At 56.7% G+C, this 15,828-nt stretch overlaps 1 protein-coding gene across 27 annotated transcripts in view; it reads right to left on the bottom strand.

Annotated features, from left to right (window-relative positions):
* The window catches only part of CAMKK1 (calcium/calmodulin dependent protein kinase kinase 1), a 49,165-nt gene extending 33,362 nt beyond the window's left edge, over positions 1–15,803 (bottom strand). For 8 of the 27 annotated variants that reach the window (XR_008619115.1, XR_008619118.1, XR_008619117.1 and 5 more), the window contains exons 1-9: positions 12,745–12,990; positions 7,675–8,076; positions 6,728–6,775; positions 5,845–5,898; positions 5,270–5,321; positions 4,886–5,019; positions 4,405–4,441; positions 3,522–3,543; positions 2,180–2,268 (exon numbers count right to left, since the gene is read on the bottom strand). Coding sequence is in view for 5 of the 27 variants with exons in the window: in XM_028498155.2 (XP_028353956.1) it covers positions 2,180–2,268; positions 3,522–3,543; positions 4,405–4,441; positions 4,886–5,019; positions 5,270–5,321; positions 5,845–5,898; positions 6,728–6,775; positions 7,675–8,076; positions 12,745–12,900 (994 nt within the window). In the remaining 22 variants the exon portion in view is untranslated. Of the gene's footprint in view, positions 1–2,179; positions 2,269–3,521; positions 3,544–4,404; positions 4,442–4,885; positions 5,020–5,269; positions 5,322–5,844; positions 5,899–6,727; positions 6,776–7,674; positions 8,077–8,191; positions 8,315–12,744; positions 12,998–15,338 lie in introns of those variants that run through there. The other 19 variants (XR_008619124.1, XR_008619122.1, XR_008619123.1 and 16 more) reach the window with 13 other exon arrangements.
* Positions 15,804–15,828: the final 25 nt, after the last annotated feature.

Here is a 15,828-nt window from a genome sequence, read left to right as displayed (position 1 = left end):
TTATTCACATGGATATCCCATAGACATCTCAACATATACCTCAGTATTTGTCAATCACATATTTAATTGAGAACTTGATTTCTCTTGTCTGCAACCCCCGCCCCCCCCCCCCGCCCTGCCCCTCCTAAACACACACACACACACCACCAAACAAACAGAACAGAAAAGCTCTGCTCCTCTTCTAGTCTTTCCCATTCAGTTAATGGCCATATTATCAGCTGCTCAGGCCAAAAACCTCAACTCCTCTCTCCTTCAGACCCCACATCCAATTCATCAGCAAGTGCTACGGACTGGATCTCTTGAGATATATTCCATATCCGACTGCTTCTCCTACCTGCATGGCTGCACTTGCCCCGTCTGTAAGAATCAGGCCTGAGCCTCCCCGACCACAGGGCCTTCCCCGGGCAGCCTCAGCTCTCCCTTCTGGGGGCCAGAATCACAAGGCGGGTCTTCAGCACCGGGTGCCACCATTTGTCTGCCTGTCCAGTCCCTGGGGCTGACCAATTCACTCCAGAAAGCCCTTCATCATGGTTAGCTAGGTCTTGACGAGGCTTTACCCAAGAGCCAGATGGGATTAGCTTGTTTTTTCTGTTTTTCTGTTTTGTTTTTTTTTTGCAGGGAGAGAGGATGGGAGACAAAAGGCCCAGGACAAGAAGTGGGTGAAAGCCGAGCTGGTATAGGGTTGTGTCTGCTGCTGAGCACACCAGGGTGAAATGCCCCCTTCTCACACCTCTAGGCCCTTGTCAGGGACTTTCTGCAAAGCCCTTCCCTCTCTGTGCCTCAGTTTCCCCATAGGTACAAAGACAGCATTAAAATGAAGGCACTGGAGTGGCTCAAATGAGATAAAGACATTCACTGCAGGTCAGACCTCAGCTGGTCCTCACCTGTTCCCCTAGGGAGAGAATATGCTTCTGATAAACCAAGCTGAGATTTCAGAGGGATGGGCTGTGCCCCACTCCCCAAACCAGGCCAGCACCCTAGGTGCCTGTGCGCCCTCTTCTCCCTATGACCAGTTAGTCACCCAGTGCCGCCCACCTCACCTCGTTCACATTTGCTCCCCGCTGCCACTGCCCTAATCCAGGCCTCACCATCTGTCAGTTGGGCTGTGGAACCAGCCTCCTTCCTGACCAGCTGGTGGCCTCTTGCTCTCCATCCAACCACCATACGCTGCCAGACAGAGCTTTCCAAGACACAAATCCTATCACAAGGGCTCACAAGGCTGACAAGATAAAGTCATGAAAGTCCTCTATGGAGGCATTCCCAGCCCTCGCGGTGCAGCCTGGACACTGGACAGTGTTTACAGCGTCATCTTTCCCTATCCCTGGCTCCCAGGTTGGACTTAACCAAATCGAACTTCTCCCCGGTCTCAAATAGTACTCCCCTCTGTGCCACTGTCATGCAGTTCTGTCCACCTGGTGTACTCCCTCCCACCATGCCTCAAACTAGCCAACGAACTCCTATTCATCTTTCAGGACCCTACTCATAAGTGGCCTCCTCCAGGAAGCCACCCCTCGTCCCTTAGTGCTCTGACAGCCCCTGTGCCTCCCCAGCCTTGGCAGGCAAAGCTTAGGTTCCCGTCCCTCCCACTAGGCTGCAAGATCCTTGAGATCACTTCTGGGTCTTTGGAATCTACACGCCCCCAGCTGGCACTTAGTAGGTACTCGTAAATGGATAAATGAATGAATAAATGAATTCCACAGATAGAGGCTAAACGAACATCCTCCCTTCTGAGCTCTCATCACCTTAGGGCCCCTCACAGTAAACAGACTCTGCTACCACCCACTGGCCCCATACCAGGACAGACTCTTCCTCGAGCCGCTGGACATAAATTCCTTCCCACAGCTCTTGAGGCCCGGTGGAGAGGCTAAGCTTGGCTAAGAATTCAGCAGAGGCGAGATACACGCTTAACATTGAAGACGCAGGCCGACGCGGTGACGACCAGGCGCGGAGAAGGACCTGGCGCATGCCCAGTGAAATCTGCCGCTACCCTACCTGTTCAGCATGTTTCGGCCCCGCCCACAGGCCCATTTCCCCACCCCCAGCTAAAGATGATTGGTAAATCAGCACTGACTGACAGGAACTGCTCAGAGCCTGCTCAGCCTGGGCTCCGTCTCCTCTTGTGTACCCTCCACTCCCCCCGGGTCTCCAGCCCCAGGGGGGCAGGCAGCCCCTCACTCACAGTACTCAAGACCCAGGATGATGTCCCTCAGGTAGAGACGAGCTTGCTCCTCGGGGAAGGGCTTGTCGCAGGGCACTTCCATGACCGGCCTATGGGGAGGGCGGGGAGGAGGGATGTTTTCGCCGGAATCAGGATGAGTAAAGGCAGATGTCAGGTGGAGGGGAACAGGGACTGGGCCGTACAGACCCCTCAGGACCTTCTGGGAGCCCTCTATGCTCGAACGGGTCCCTAAAACCCCAGATAGTAGCTTCTTCTCCCATATAATGAAAATTTGAAAACACGCATAGAAGCAAATATCCCTTTTCAATCACTAACTACAATTTCAAATTAGCTTTATCTTAATTTCTGATTGGCTTGGTATTCCTTCTTCTAAGTACTTAATTATCTATAATCAAACAGTTGTGAAGATGCCATTTAGGGCAGTGTTTTCAAACTGTAGGTCCAAGACCAAGAAGGTCATGAAATCAATTCAGTGGAGGCCTACTGCTTTTTTTTTCTTTTTTTCCTAATGAAGTAGAATATATCAGAGTATATCACATGTAATACACTGTTTTATAAAACTCTGGTTTCAATTACAGATATGGATGGCTATGTAAAACTTGTATTTCTTACTTTGAATGGAGGTCAAAAATGCTGAAAGCCCCTGAGTCTTAAAAGGACACCACTCCCTGCCCCTTCCCCAAATTGGTCTTTAGGTAGCCTCCCAGGCAGAGAGACAAGTCACAGCCTGTATTCAAGGCCTTGGCAGTTAGGGCCCCCAGTCCACCCAGCCCCGTGCCCTTTACTGCATGTCTGCTGTTCTTCACATACCCTGAGAAGGTCAGACAAGGCAAACATGAGTTACAAACCTAGATTTCATCAGTGACTTGCTGTGTGACTTTGGGCAAGCCACTTACCCTCTCTGAACCTCAGCTTCCCTTCTTGTAAATGGGAGTGAATGGGGTCCCAGCTACCCAACTCACAAATTTGTAAAACTGAAAGAACTCTTTGTGATTTGAATACAGATGAGAGTTGAGTTCCATCTCTATACTTTTGCTGGAGAGATATTCCTTTCTTCTCTCTCTTCTCCATCAAAATCTTCTTTCCAGTTCTTCAAGGCCTGGCTCAAAACCCACCCCCTCTTCCTGAGGCCTCCCTGGCTATTCCAGTCTCACTGACCCCACCGGCCTTCCAAGAATCATCCTCTTGGTCTCTCGTTCTGCCCCCATTCCCCAACCCAGACCACAGCTCCCTAAGGACAGAGCCTGGACCTCTTTTTTTCACTAGAGTAGCTGACCCCAGGACTAGGGATACAGGGAGGGAAAGGAAGACTTGACCTGCCTGATCGGGATGGGGAACTCACCCCTTTCTCAGGAGGTCAAACACTGAAAGAAAAGAGGAGAAAAGAAGAGTAGGTAAGATGAAGCCAGGCTGAAAAAACAGCCGATGCCAAGGTTCCTCCCTGTTCTGGAGGGTGGGAGAGGGGGCAGGTATCTAGGCATACTTGAGGGAGGGGTAGGACAGGGGTCCCAGGGTATCAGAGGAAGTAAATGAGAGTGGGTTGACTATGGACCTGCCTCACTAGATTCTCAGGTGCCGAGTGAGGACCATCAACATAGACCCCTTTTATAGAGGGGAAACTGAACCTCAGAGAAGGGGCAGGAATTTTCCTACAGTTCATAGCAGATAGGCAGGTAGGAGAGGGAGTGGAGGCTAAAGACTTGGCCTCTGATTCCTAAGCCAGTGTTCCTTCTGGCCCATTCCCTGGGAGCTGCTAAGCCCAGCCCTGAATCAGGCACCAAGGACTTAAGTAATAACAACAGCATACTATTACTAATAATAGCTAATGTGTCTTGTATATAATAACTCATTTACTTCTCACATCAACGCTATGAGGTAGATACCATTATTATCCCCATTTTACAGGTAAGGAAACTGAGGCACAGAGTTATCAGATAGGGTCTGGGAACCCACATCACATAGCCTACTTCCTGTATCTATCTGATCCACCATCTCTCCGATCAGTGGAGTGGGTGCTTGGGAATATTTGTTGAATCTAACTGGATATTCTGAGCCTGGCTCAGCAGGGCTGGGCAAGAGAATCTGGGCCTTGAGAACATGTGTTTCCTCCCTGCCCCCTGGAGGTCAGTGCATTGCACACGGCCCATCTGAATGTCAAGTGTGTCCCCGGGGAGCACTCAGACCCACCGGGGTAAGCTGCTTTGGGGATGAGCTGGGTCACTCACCCAAATAGAGATTGTCCTCAGCTGGGTCATCCAGGACCTGGTGAGAGGGAGCAGACATGAGGGTGAGTCTTGGGGAGTTATGGGGTGGGACTCCCAGGCTTCCTCATCCTCACCAGCCCTAGGACCCCTAGTGTGCTCCGCAGCCACCCTGGACGATGGAGCAGGAACTATGCAGGCACCAGGCAGATGAGGCCTCAGAAATCACTGGTCCCGACCTGGGTTCACCACATGGCACCCAGCCCCTCTTCCCCTCCTGCCATGATGGGGGCTCACTTCTTGCCTCTAGGGAAGCTCGTCCCCCTCCATGAGAACTTGAGAACATCCCAGACCAGCCTGAACTGACCCCAGAAGCCTCCCGGCAGTCCCCACCCCAATTCTGGCCCTGCCCTTGGCATATTTCCCTCAGCAGGATCCCTGGGTCTGTGCCAAGTGCCCCCTGCACCAGAGGCTACTCCACAGGCCTCACTGGCTCACCACCTACCTCGATCAGCTTGACCACATTCACGTGGTCCAGCTTCTTCAGGATGGCAATCTCCTGATACACCCGCTCCAGGGGCAGCAGCTGCTTGGCTGGTCCTCCCTGGGCAGCCTGGGACCCTCTAGGGGGAGGGCGACCTGTGACCAGGAAGGGGAGCCAGCCAGTTGCAGAAGGCTGGGCCTCACCACGGCCCTGAGACCAGCCTCAAGCAAGAATCTTGCAAGACCACGGCCTTGGCCTCGACCCCCAAGCACAGTCCCACCACCAGGCCTTTGCTCACGCTCTCCCTGTCTACCCCCAGTCCTAACAAAAACTAGCCTCCGAGGTCTCCTCCTCCTCTGCCCCCAGGCCAGGAGCTCCCAAGCCCAGAACCAGACAGATACGTACGTGGAAAGCCATACTGCTTCAGTAACTTCTTCTTGGAAAGAACTTTCATTGCCTGAGGAGGGAGGGGCAGACATGTCACTTGTGTGAAGCCACCAGGTGTTAGAACAGGCTGGTTACAGGTGGACTGAGGTCCAGAAAGGCACATGAGCATCTGTCACTGGCACTGAGGATATGGACTGGCTGCAGTTATGCTGGGTTAGGAGGTAGCCATATCTGAACCTAGGCCTTACCCCTATTCCCCCCAACAAGCCTTTCTAGAGCTCTCCCCTTGGAGGCATCCAGCCTCTGCTTGCATATTCCCAGGGTCAAGAAGCTCATTCCCGAGAATTCCCTGGTGGTCCAGTGGTTAAGAATCTGCCTTCCGATGCAGGGGACGTGGGTTCGATCCCTGGTCAGAGAACTAAGATCCCACATGCCGCGGGGCAATGAAGCCCACGTGCCACAACTAAAGAGCCTGCATGCCGCAACTAGAGGGAGCTCACTCCGTTCACAGGCAGCCTTGTCCTCTGTCTTAGCACAGTTTCTGCCCACCCCCCAGCCTCCTAGGGCCCAGCTTGGAGGGGCCCCAGACTCACATAATGCCTGTCTTCACTTTCGTTGTAGGCCAGCCTCACCACGCCATAGGCACCCTGCAGATAGGCACAGGTCAGCCCCCGCCGGACAGGACAGCCTCCCCCAGGACTAGCCCAGGAGAAGGGGAGCCTGAACAGCTCCAGCCCCCTCCTCCTGCTTCCCATCTCCACCCCTGCCACCAGTGGGCATAACTTTCAGGCGGGCAGGGAGAGGGCTCCTGTGCCCTGGTCACTGCCCCTGCCGGGCTCAACACAGCTCTATGCCTTCCCCAGTCCCTTCCATCAAAAACTCTGGGCAGGGGACTTCCCTGGTGGTGCAGTGGTTAAGAATCCGCCTGCCAATGCAGGGGACACAGGTTCGAGCGCCGGTCTGGGAAGATCCCACATGCCGCGGAGCAACTAAGCCCGTGAGCCACAACTACTGAGCCTGCGCTCTAGAGCCCATGCTCCGCATTAAGAGAAACCACCGCAATGAGAAGCCCGCGCACCACGACGAAGAGTAGCCCCCGCCCACCGCAACTAGAGAAAGCCCGCGCGCAGCAACGAAGACCCAACACAGCCAAAAACAGATAAATAAATAAATTTATGAAAAAACAAACAAACAAAAACTCTGGGGAGTCAGGAATCAGGAGTCGTCTCCTTTATGAAAAAACACACAAACAAAAACACTGGGGAGTCAGGAATCAGGAGTCGTCTCCCACCCCCCACCCTAGGTGTTTCCTACAGAGGACAAAACTTTCCTCACTTCCAGGCTAGGACCTTCTTGGCCCAGCCTCACATTCCCAGAGGAGGAGAGGGGATTTTGCCAAGCAGAGGATCTAGACAGTCTGCCTCGGCAAATCCCCCAGACAAGTTCCCACTGCTCCTGGCCTGCCCCCAGGCCTACCTTGCCAATCTCACTCTGCAGCTTGTACTGGTTCAGCTGCACACAGTCCTGGTGGGGGAAAGAGAGAGGACATCAGGTAAAGCCTGATCCAGAAGCAGCACTGCTCCTACTCCAGGAGTACGTCCAGGGCCCCATCCTGGCCCCAGGCCCCTTGCTCCCAGACCCTGGGTCTCACCAACCTTTCAAGTTTACATAGGCAAGTGAGGTAGTGCCAATGCCAAAAGTGACGCCAAAAGTGACAAGACTTGGACAACGTTTGAAAACATGAATGGTGAAGCACGCCTATGCTTTGCTCCCTAGGAAGTGGAGGAAAAATGCACTGATTCCTACCTGGATGCTGGGGGCTGGGAGACCCTGATGGGAGAAACCCATGAGCAAGTATTTCCAGAAGCAGCTGAATGAGGAGACTGCATGGACAAGAAAGATGAGGAGAGCCTTGGGGACAGGAGACCAGAGCCCTGGCTCAGGCGTGAAAAGCTCAGTTTCTGAAGCCTGTAGATTGCTCAGTACTTGGGTTCCCTTTCAGATCTAAGTGGCAAGGACGGAGCCCAGAAGCTGGAAGCATGCTGGCAGCTTCTGAGTCAGAGCAGACTCTAAGAGGCAGGATTAGAAGTGGAAGGCTCAAGCTGGGGAAGACTTGGGGGACAGGAGGACGCACTGTCTATCTTCAAATCTCTAAGAGGACTTCTTGGCGGAATAAGGGAGGGACCTATTTCCTAGGCCTGGACTGGGGGTGGGAATGGTGAGACTTACAGGAGGCAGCAATTGGCTCAGATGAAGCTCCCCTGGGTGGGAAGAGACCGGGTAGTGAGGTAGTGAGCTCCTCAGCTCTGGGGGTATGCAAACCAAAGGCTAGACAGCTGTGTGGCAGGGATAGGAACAGCAAAGGGTCTTCACTGAGGACTACTGAAAAGCTTGTGGGCACCCCCTAGCTCTGCCTCACCAACCTCTGCGTCCGAGATGGCCACATGGTGGGACTCGATGGTGGGCCTGCGCCATGCCCGTGGGGAGATGTGGCTGGCAGGCCCTGTGGCGTAAGGCCCAGCCTGGGCCTCCAGGCAGCTCCCCACTGGCCGCTCCTGCAGGGAGAACTTCCTAGCCGAGAGGCCGGGCCGGGCGGCGGGGCATCTTGAAGTACCGCCGGGGATCACGGAGGCAGCTCTGGCCCGAGGTGAAGGGTCCACACAGTTCCTGGTGGGCTCTGGGCTGCCATCCGTCTCCTCCAAGCGGGCCACATCCATGGCTGCCACTCGCTCCACCAACTCTGCCCGAGGGTCCTGGCAGCAGACCGCTGGGCCCCCCTCCATTGCCACAGTCAGTGGGTTGCTCTGTGCAGCCTTATTGGGAACCTGAGAAAAGAGGGCAGAGAAGGCTTCAATCCTGGCCACAGAGCAAGGAGGTCAGATTTCCAGGCCCTTCTCCCATCGTAGCCACAGACTGTGAGTCCCACCTCCATGTCTTTACCTGGCCTGTTCCCTCTGCCTGGGTTGCCAGCATCCAAACTCAGGTCTCCCTACTAACTAAAGGAATTCCAGGAACTCATCTGGCTCTGCTGCACACCAGCCCTCTAGACCTCAGTGTCCGCATCTGTAAAACAGGCACAGTCACATCAGCCTTCCTGGCTTCTCAGGGAAGCAGGGAGAATCTGATATTCTGGAGTCAGGACAGACAGACATGGGCAGAACACTGGAGGCCCAGCAGTACTGGGAGAAACAGAGCCCCGGGTCAGCTCAGGCCCCTATCCAGCAGACAGCCCAGTGACTCACAGCCCCACCCCCTGACAACAGAGCATTCCAGTGCTGCTGCTGTTGCTGCCTGGAAGCCGAGCTGGGTTCCTGATGCTCCAGGCCCCCACCTCCACCCGTCACTGCTTCCAGGAAGACCTCCCTGGGTCTCCAGCCTCTCCCACCCATCTCACTTTCTCCAGGAGACCCCTCCAGGGCCACAGGGCAAGTCTCCCATTGCTCCCTTCCCTGCCCCAGCAGAGCCGGCAACCCAGGACAGGGTCCATTAGAGGAGGGCGCTGCTACTTTGGTGACTGTGAAGAGAGACTTCACTGCACTTATTTCTCCTGGTTTTTCCTTCCAGTTTATTCATGTGGCTAAAATGTTCCCCACATCTGTTCAGGCTGAGATGCTCCCCCTGGAGCATCCCCAGGATATAAGGCCTGGCCTTATATCCACCCTGGCCCTACTGCAGTCTGAGCCCCCAGCTAGGCTCCAGGCCAAGGACTAACTCCAGCTTGAACCCCAAACCAACCTCCAACATCCAGCCCCCGACCTCACACTCGACTACAACTCTGGGCTGAACCCTGACCCAGGGCTGAACCCTGATACTCAGGCTGGGACTCCATTTCTGCCCCAGGCTGATCACTGGCCCCACCCCACTCGATGCCCCTCCCCTTTCCTGGACCAGACTCAGCATCTTCTCAGGAAAAGGAAGTAAATGGACTCCTGACCCTCTGCCCTTCCTGTCTGGTGGTAACTTGTGCTGTCACCACACAACAATTTTGAGAACATGGTCTCCGTTACACCCCTTATTCCCCCATCACCTTGCTTTGACAGATGTCAAGGAGGCAGGGTTCACTGGAGTCCACTGGCCACAGAGGAACCCGGGCTGGGTTCCAGTCCTGCCTGCCAACCTACTGTGGGCCCTGGGCAGCTCCTTCCTGACTCTGAGCCTCAGTCTCCCCATCTGTACCACAGATGCAGGACCTTCCCAGATTCCTAGGGCCACAGCAAAACTTGGAGATGGATTGTGGGTAGGGGTGTGGTCCAGACCCCCTGTGCCTGGCACACAGTGTATTGTATGAGTGGAAGCCTGGTGGAGCTGATGTTGGCATGCAGAAAGGAAGGGAGAAGGGAATTTAGACTGGCAACAGGAAAAGACATGGACACTGGACCTAAAGGAGTGAGGGGAGTGGGGGTTGGTGAGGCTAGAGCATCAGGGAGGCCTCCCTGGAGGAGGTGAGAGTGGCAAGTAGGAGTAGAACATTGGGGAGGACTCTCTGAAGTAGGTGAGGAAGGGAGTAGGGCTGGAGCATCATGGAGGCCTCCTTGGAGGAGGTGGAATGGGATTAGAGCATCAGGGAGGCTTTGGGAACCAGATGGTTGCAGGAAGGAAGAAGCCAAGGCTAAAGGGAGCCCTACAAGCCTGGCCCACCCTGTAGGTGGCTCACCCTACCGCCCCTCCCCCTCACTCTGTAGGCCCTTTTTCTCCCACCAGAATATAAACTCCACAGCTTAGGGCTCTTGTCTGCCTCGTCTCCCTAAGATTACTGGCGTCAGCAGCAGTGCCCGGCACAGAGTAGCAGTAAATATTTTTTGAATGAATGAGTAGTTGCCGTAGTGATCATTACAGTCCTGGCCCCATTAGACAGATGGAAAAGCAGAGAGGGGAGAGGAGACCCCAAGGAGCCTAAGCCGAGCCCATGGCAGGGAACGAACGGCAGTGTGCGGAACTCCTGTCCTCTTGTCCACAGCAGTGACTGAGGGGACTGAGAGTCACCACAGGCAGAGGCCACAGGCTGCCCTAGCCCATCAAATTTGCATAAGATTTCCCAGAGGCTGTTGCCCCAGCCACAGGCCATCCTCCTTCAACTCTCTCTCCCTCTTTTCTCAGACTGGAAAAGTAGGGCCCAGCAAGGGGCAGGGATGGGTCTGAGGTCACACAGCAGGTCAGGGCAGAGCCTTCCTGCTCCAGTTTGGGGCCCTGTTACCTGGTTGAGGACCCAGGCTCTGAAGCCAGGCTGCCAGGCTACGCTCCTTCCTGGCCATGTGCCCATGGGCAGGGGACTGCACTCTGTGCCTGGGTTTTCCCCATCTGCAGAATGAGGTTAACAGCAGTATCACCCGCTCGCGGAGCTGTGAAAAGGAGTGAACACCCTTCCCGGGCTCAGAACCAGGCCTGCCACTAACGAAGCCCCGTAAAACGGAGTTGTGCTGCTGTTGTTGTGATTGCCTGGGACACGTGGTGGCCCAGATGGATGCGCGGGCGGCACAAGGCAGCTGCGAGGGCTGACGTCAGGCCCTCCGCCCTCCCTCCCGCCTGGATCAAATTCAGGTGACTAAGCACGTCTGTGCAGGAGGCGCCCCGGGGAGGCCCCAGGTTCCTGCCTCGTGTCCAGGAGACAGGGCGGTGTGTCCGCGTGAGAGAGTACGTGTAAGCAGGGCTGTAGGCTCGGGGTGACTGTGTGTGTGTGTGTGTGGGGTGTGTGTGTGTGTGTGTGTGTGTGTGTGTGTGTGTGTGTGTGTGTGTGTGTGTGTGTGTGTGTGGCCGGGGGCAGCGGAACGCACACAGGAGGGCATCTGCACGGAAACAAAAATCTATGGATGTGGTCTATACTCGTGGATAAGTGTGTTCACGTGCATTGTGTGCCTTTAGGTCTTTGTGTATGTGTGCCCCAGAATTGGGGATGGGGCCTGCGCCCCCGGGGGCCATAGCAATCTGATCCCACAGAGCCAAGTTTGAACTTCCCACATGGTCAACAGTCTACCAGCCTGGGGCTGCCTGCTGGGCTGGGCTGTGTGTCTTGGGCAGGACCCACCCCTCTCTGGAGGCTCACCCAGGGGGTCTCTCAAGGCCCTCCCTAAGCTGAGGCCTCCTGCACACTACGTATAAACTGACTCAGCAGGTGGCTGGGAGCCACATGGGCAAATAGAAGGACAGACAGGCTGGCCCCCAGGCCCAGGGCAGAGCAAGGACGCCTATGGGCATGGGACGCCTCCCAGGGACCAGCCTGGGCCTGCAGCCAAGAATGGCCAGGCTCAGGCCCTCCCTCACTGAAAAACGCTACCCCAGTCTGTCCTCCCAGCCTATGACCGTGCTGTCTGGACGAATCACTGAACTTCTTGGAGCCTCAGCTTGCTCCTCTGTGAATTGCACAGATAGCCACCATCGTGCCGCCTCCCAGGGCTATGCGAGGAAATGGATGAGACTGTGAACGTTGAAGCACATTGTGCCTGAGCGACGTGGAGCTGGGATGAGTCTGTGGCACGGCCACCGAGAGCGAGCCCTGATGTACATAACAGAGCACAGCCCCAGATCTGCCCCCAGCTCCCAGGTGGCCTGGCACATTACCCCTCAGGCTTCTCCTCCCAGGCTATGTCCCTCATCCACAGGTGTCTGGCTATTCCCAAGGGATGCAGACCCTGGCTCCAGACCCTGCTCGGCCAGGCCTCCCCCTCAGGATGTGCCTCATCCCCCGGGTCCCTTGGAGGAGGCCCAGCACAGGACACAGCAGGCGTATCCTGCTCTCATCCACGCTGGTTCAAGCAGCCCTCCTGGGATGACTTCAGGTACTGGTCAGGCCTCACCCTGAGTTCTGGAAGGCTGCTGGGAACCTCAGGGCAAGGTTGAGCAGGGGACCAGCTATCATCTAGGCAAGACAAGCTGTGGCCCTGGCTGGCAGAGGGCAGGCCAGAAGGGAAAGCTGTAAGGAGGTGGTCCAGTCACCCGGGCCAGACACAGAAAGTGGCCTTGACATCACTGGGCTGCCTCACCGCAGCCATGTTTATGCTCCTGACAAGTGTCTGGATGGCCCTGGCAACGGGTGGCCTCTGTGGCTCCCGCCCCTGCCCAGGATGACTCAGTCCCCTCGAGGGAGGCCCAGGCGTCTGGTGCCAAGTCATGCTCGAGGACGCCTGCTGTGATGATGCACCCCGCCCCCCCATTCCCAGGGAGGCCCCAGGCACCGAGATGGGCTCTGTGCCTGATTCAGCACGGCAGCCCTCAGCACATCCTGAGCGCCCTTGGCTAACGGTCTCCAGGCCTCCCCCTTTCCCTCTGCTCCTCCGCGTCCTCCATACCAGGTCTGCGCCTCCTCCCCTCTGCTCGGTTCCAACGAGGCTCCAACTCAACTCAGCATTTCCCCGAGTCTGCTCTTCCTCCTCTGTCCCCATTGCTGAGACGAGTGCACGCCCCCCCACCAGTTCTCCCAGCCCAGAAACCCAGGAGCCCTCCTTATCAGCCATCTTTTCCCTTTTGCCCATCCTTATCCCCCCTAACCCCACACTTACTCTCCACTCTGGCTGCAAGTCCCAAACTGCAGACTCTGTTCTGCTGCCAGGCCTTTGTCCAAGCTGTGCCTTCTGCCAGAACACACCTCCCTCTCCTTTGCTGCTGGAGGGCAGTTCAGACATCTCCTTCCTGATCTCCCCACTGCTGTGCTGCATGAGATCACTGAGCCCAACTCCTTAAAAAGTCCAGACGCAGACCTCCACTTTCCTTCCGCCCTGTTTCCTCCACACAGGTCACCCGCCTCCAGTCTCACACCCCAACCCCACCACACCCCATCCTCCAGACCAATTGCTAGAGGGAATATTCCTAACATGCAAATTTGGTCTCAGTTCTTCCAGACCTGGCCTTCCGGGATCTTGGAATCTGGAGGACAGAAGAGCAGGAGACCTAGACTCAGACTGGGGCTCACAGGCTAGGGAGCAGCCAGGGACACAGACTTCTGGGATGCAAACCCAGAGTCATTCATTCATGCAAGAAAAACTCATTGAGCACCTGCTGTATGCGCCCAGGCACTGTGCTAGTTGCCAGGAAATAAAGCAGCGAACCAAAAAGACAAAGTCCCTGCTCTGATGAAGTTTAATTTCTAGTGGGGCAAGAAGCAACAAACAAGAAAGCAAGGAATTAATAGATGGTATGTTAAACAGTACATGCTATGGAGAAGAAATACAATCGTGTCAGGGGAATCAAGAGTGAGGCACTGGGGGGTGCTATTTATACAGGGCGATCAGGAAAGCCCTTTCTGATGCAGGATTTGAGCAGAATCTGAAGGAAGTGAGGGAGCGAACAGTGTGGACATCTGGGGAGGGCATTTTAGGCACAGCAACCGCAAAGGCTGTGAGGTGAAACGGTGCTTGCACTGTCTGAGGAACAGCAAGGAGGCCGATGTCACCAGAGTGGGGTGTCCACGTGTAAGAGGTACCTGATGGCAGGCAGAGTTACACCTGGATGACAAGGCCCAGTCATTCACTATGCCTGGCCTCAGGGATGGCTTCCTGGAGGAGGTGGCATTTAAGCTCTTTCATGATTGCTGAGTACGTGTTTCAGAGGAGAGGACAGAAGTTCACACTGTGCATGACAAAGAGCCACTTCCTGGCTGGGGCTCAGGGCTTGGCTTTGGGGGTCTTTTTGGACAGAGACCGGGAGGCCTCGAAAGCCAGAGGAAGGTTCTGAGTAGGGGAGTGACTCGATTTGGATGAGGTTTTAAAAAATGATCTCTCTGCCTTTTGTGGGGACTGAGGGTAAGAGGCCAAGAAGGGGCAGGAGTCCCCAGAGTCTGTGGGCCTAGGACACGGTCTGGCACACAGTGGGTGTCCAGTCTGTATGCACTGAAGGAAGGAGTGAGGGCTATGAGGGCAGCCAGTGCACCCTCAAGGACACAAGCTGTGTGTTCCTCTCACTCCCCGGCCCACTTGGCAGATATACAGCCCCATATGAGCCCACCGAGGCACAGTCCTGTGACCTGGGACACAGCCTTCTCTACACACCCCTGCACCCTCAAGATACACACACACAGCCTTCTCTACACACCCCTGCACCCTCAAGATACACACACACACACACACACAGCCTTCTCTACACACCGCTGCACCCTCAAGATACACACACACACACACACACACACCCCCCACTCCCGGAGCAGGCGCACGCCGACGTCCGCGTGACCCGCCCGCACACACCACTCCATCCTGTAATGCACACAGGCACACTCTTGTGCCCACGTGACACACGCACACCCGCCTCCAAACACCACACACAGGTCCCTGTGCACGTGTGCACCCTCCGAGCCACCAGTTCTGTGCCACACACACACACACACAGCCTTCTCTACACACCGCTGCACCCTCAAGATACACACACACACACACACACACACACCCCACTCCCGGAGCAGGCGCACGCCGACGTCCGCGTGACCCGCCCGCACACACCACTCCATCCTGTAATGCACACAGGCACACTCTTGTGCCCACGTGACACACGCACACCCGCCTCCAAACACCACACACAGGTCCCTGTGCACGTGTGCACCCTCCGAGCCACCAGTTCTGTGCCTGTCGGGCCGCCGAAACCGCAGCATCCACCTCCGCCGCCCCCCTCCACCCCCGCCCCAACCAGGGAGGACTGCGCAGCTGAAGCCATGCGCATCGCATCTGTCCCATTCATCCCCCCGCCCCAGCTCCAGCACGAAGACTCGGAGGTGTGCAGTGTGCGAGGAGCGCTCCGCGCAGATCCACACGTGGGTTCACCTGTCTGGGCCCGCTCAGCATAGACACGGCCTCCCACCAAGAGCTGGGGCGGGGGTAGTGCGCCAGGTATGGACGCGGTCCCGCAGACCAGAGCTGGGAAAGGGACGCAGACGGCGGGGCGCCCTCATAGAAGCGGTCCCGGATGCCGGCGCAGACAGAAGCAGGCTCCGGGAGGCACCTCATGGACTGGGCCCCGCACACCGAAGGGGGAGGATCCCCTCATGGACTAGTTCTCGGCTGTCCTCGTAGACGCAGACCATCCTTCTCGCCTGCAGGCTCCGAGCAGACGTTCAGGCGTTCGTCCCCTCCCGCTCCCCGGCCCCGGCCCCCTCCCGGCCGACCCTTACCTCGGCGCCCAGCGACAGTCTCCGCGGTCCTGAGGACGGCCAGGCTCGCTCCCGCGGCGCGCATCCCGCCCCGCCCGCCTATCCAGGGCCGAGATCACGGAGCTCAGTCCTCCGGCCCCTGGGCTCCAAGCGGCGCTCGCTCCCCAGCCAGCCGCCGCGCTCGGCGCTCGCTCATTGGCCTGGCCGCGCGGCCCCCCTCCGGCGCCGCCCAATCAAAGCCCAGGACTCCCTCCCGGCTCCTGGAAGGGAGGGGCCGCGGCGGGCGGTGGCTCGGGAGGGGTACCTCCCCCTGCGGCTGGACCGGCCTCGTCACGCCCCCATCGCCCCGCGGCAGGCTACCTGGGGTCCCCCGAAATCCCCCCAGGCCGCGGCCTGGGCGCCTTAGCTGGGCCTGGAGAGTACGGTTGCTTCCCCCACAAAACCCTTTGTCCCCCAACCATCTCGGCCTGGGAGGGGCAAGAACGCACCCCCTGCCCCCGGAGTGGGGGGC

The sequence above is a fragment of the Physeter macrocephalus genome, chromosome 14 (genome assembly GCF_002837175.3).
Source record: "Physeter macrocephalus isolate SW-GA chromosome 14, ASM283717v5, whole genome shotgun sequence".
NCBI classification, from domain to species: domain Eukaryota; kingdom Metazoa; phylum Chordata; class Mammalia; order Artiodactyla; family Physeteridae; genus Physeter; species Physeter macrocephalus.
The sequence above is the reverse complement of the archived record's forward strand: the minus strand, read 5'-3'. Positions and strand labels throughout refer to the sequence as shown.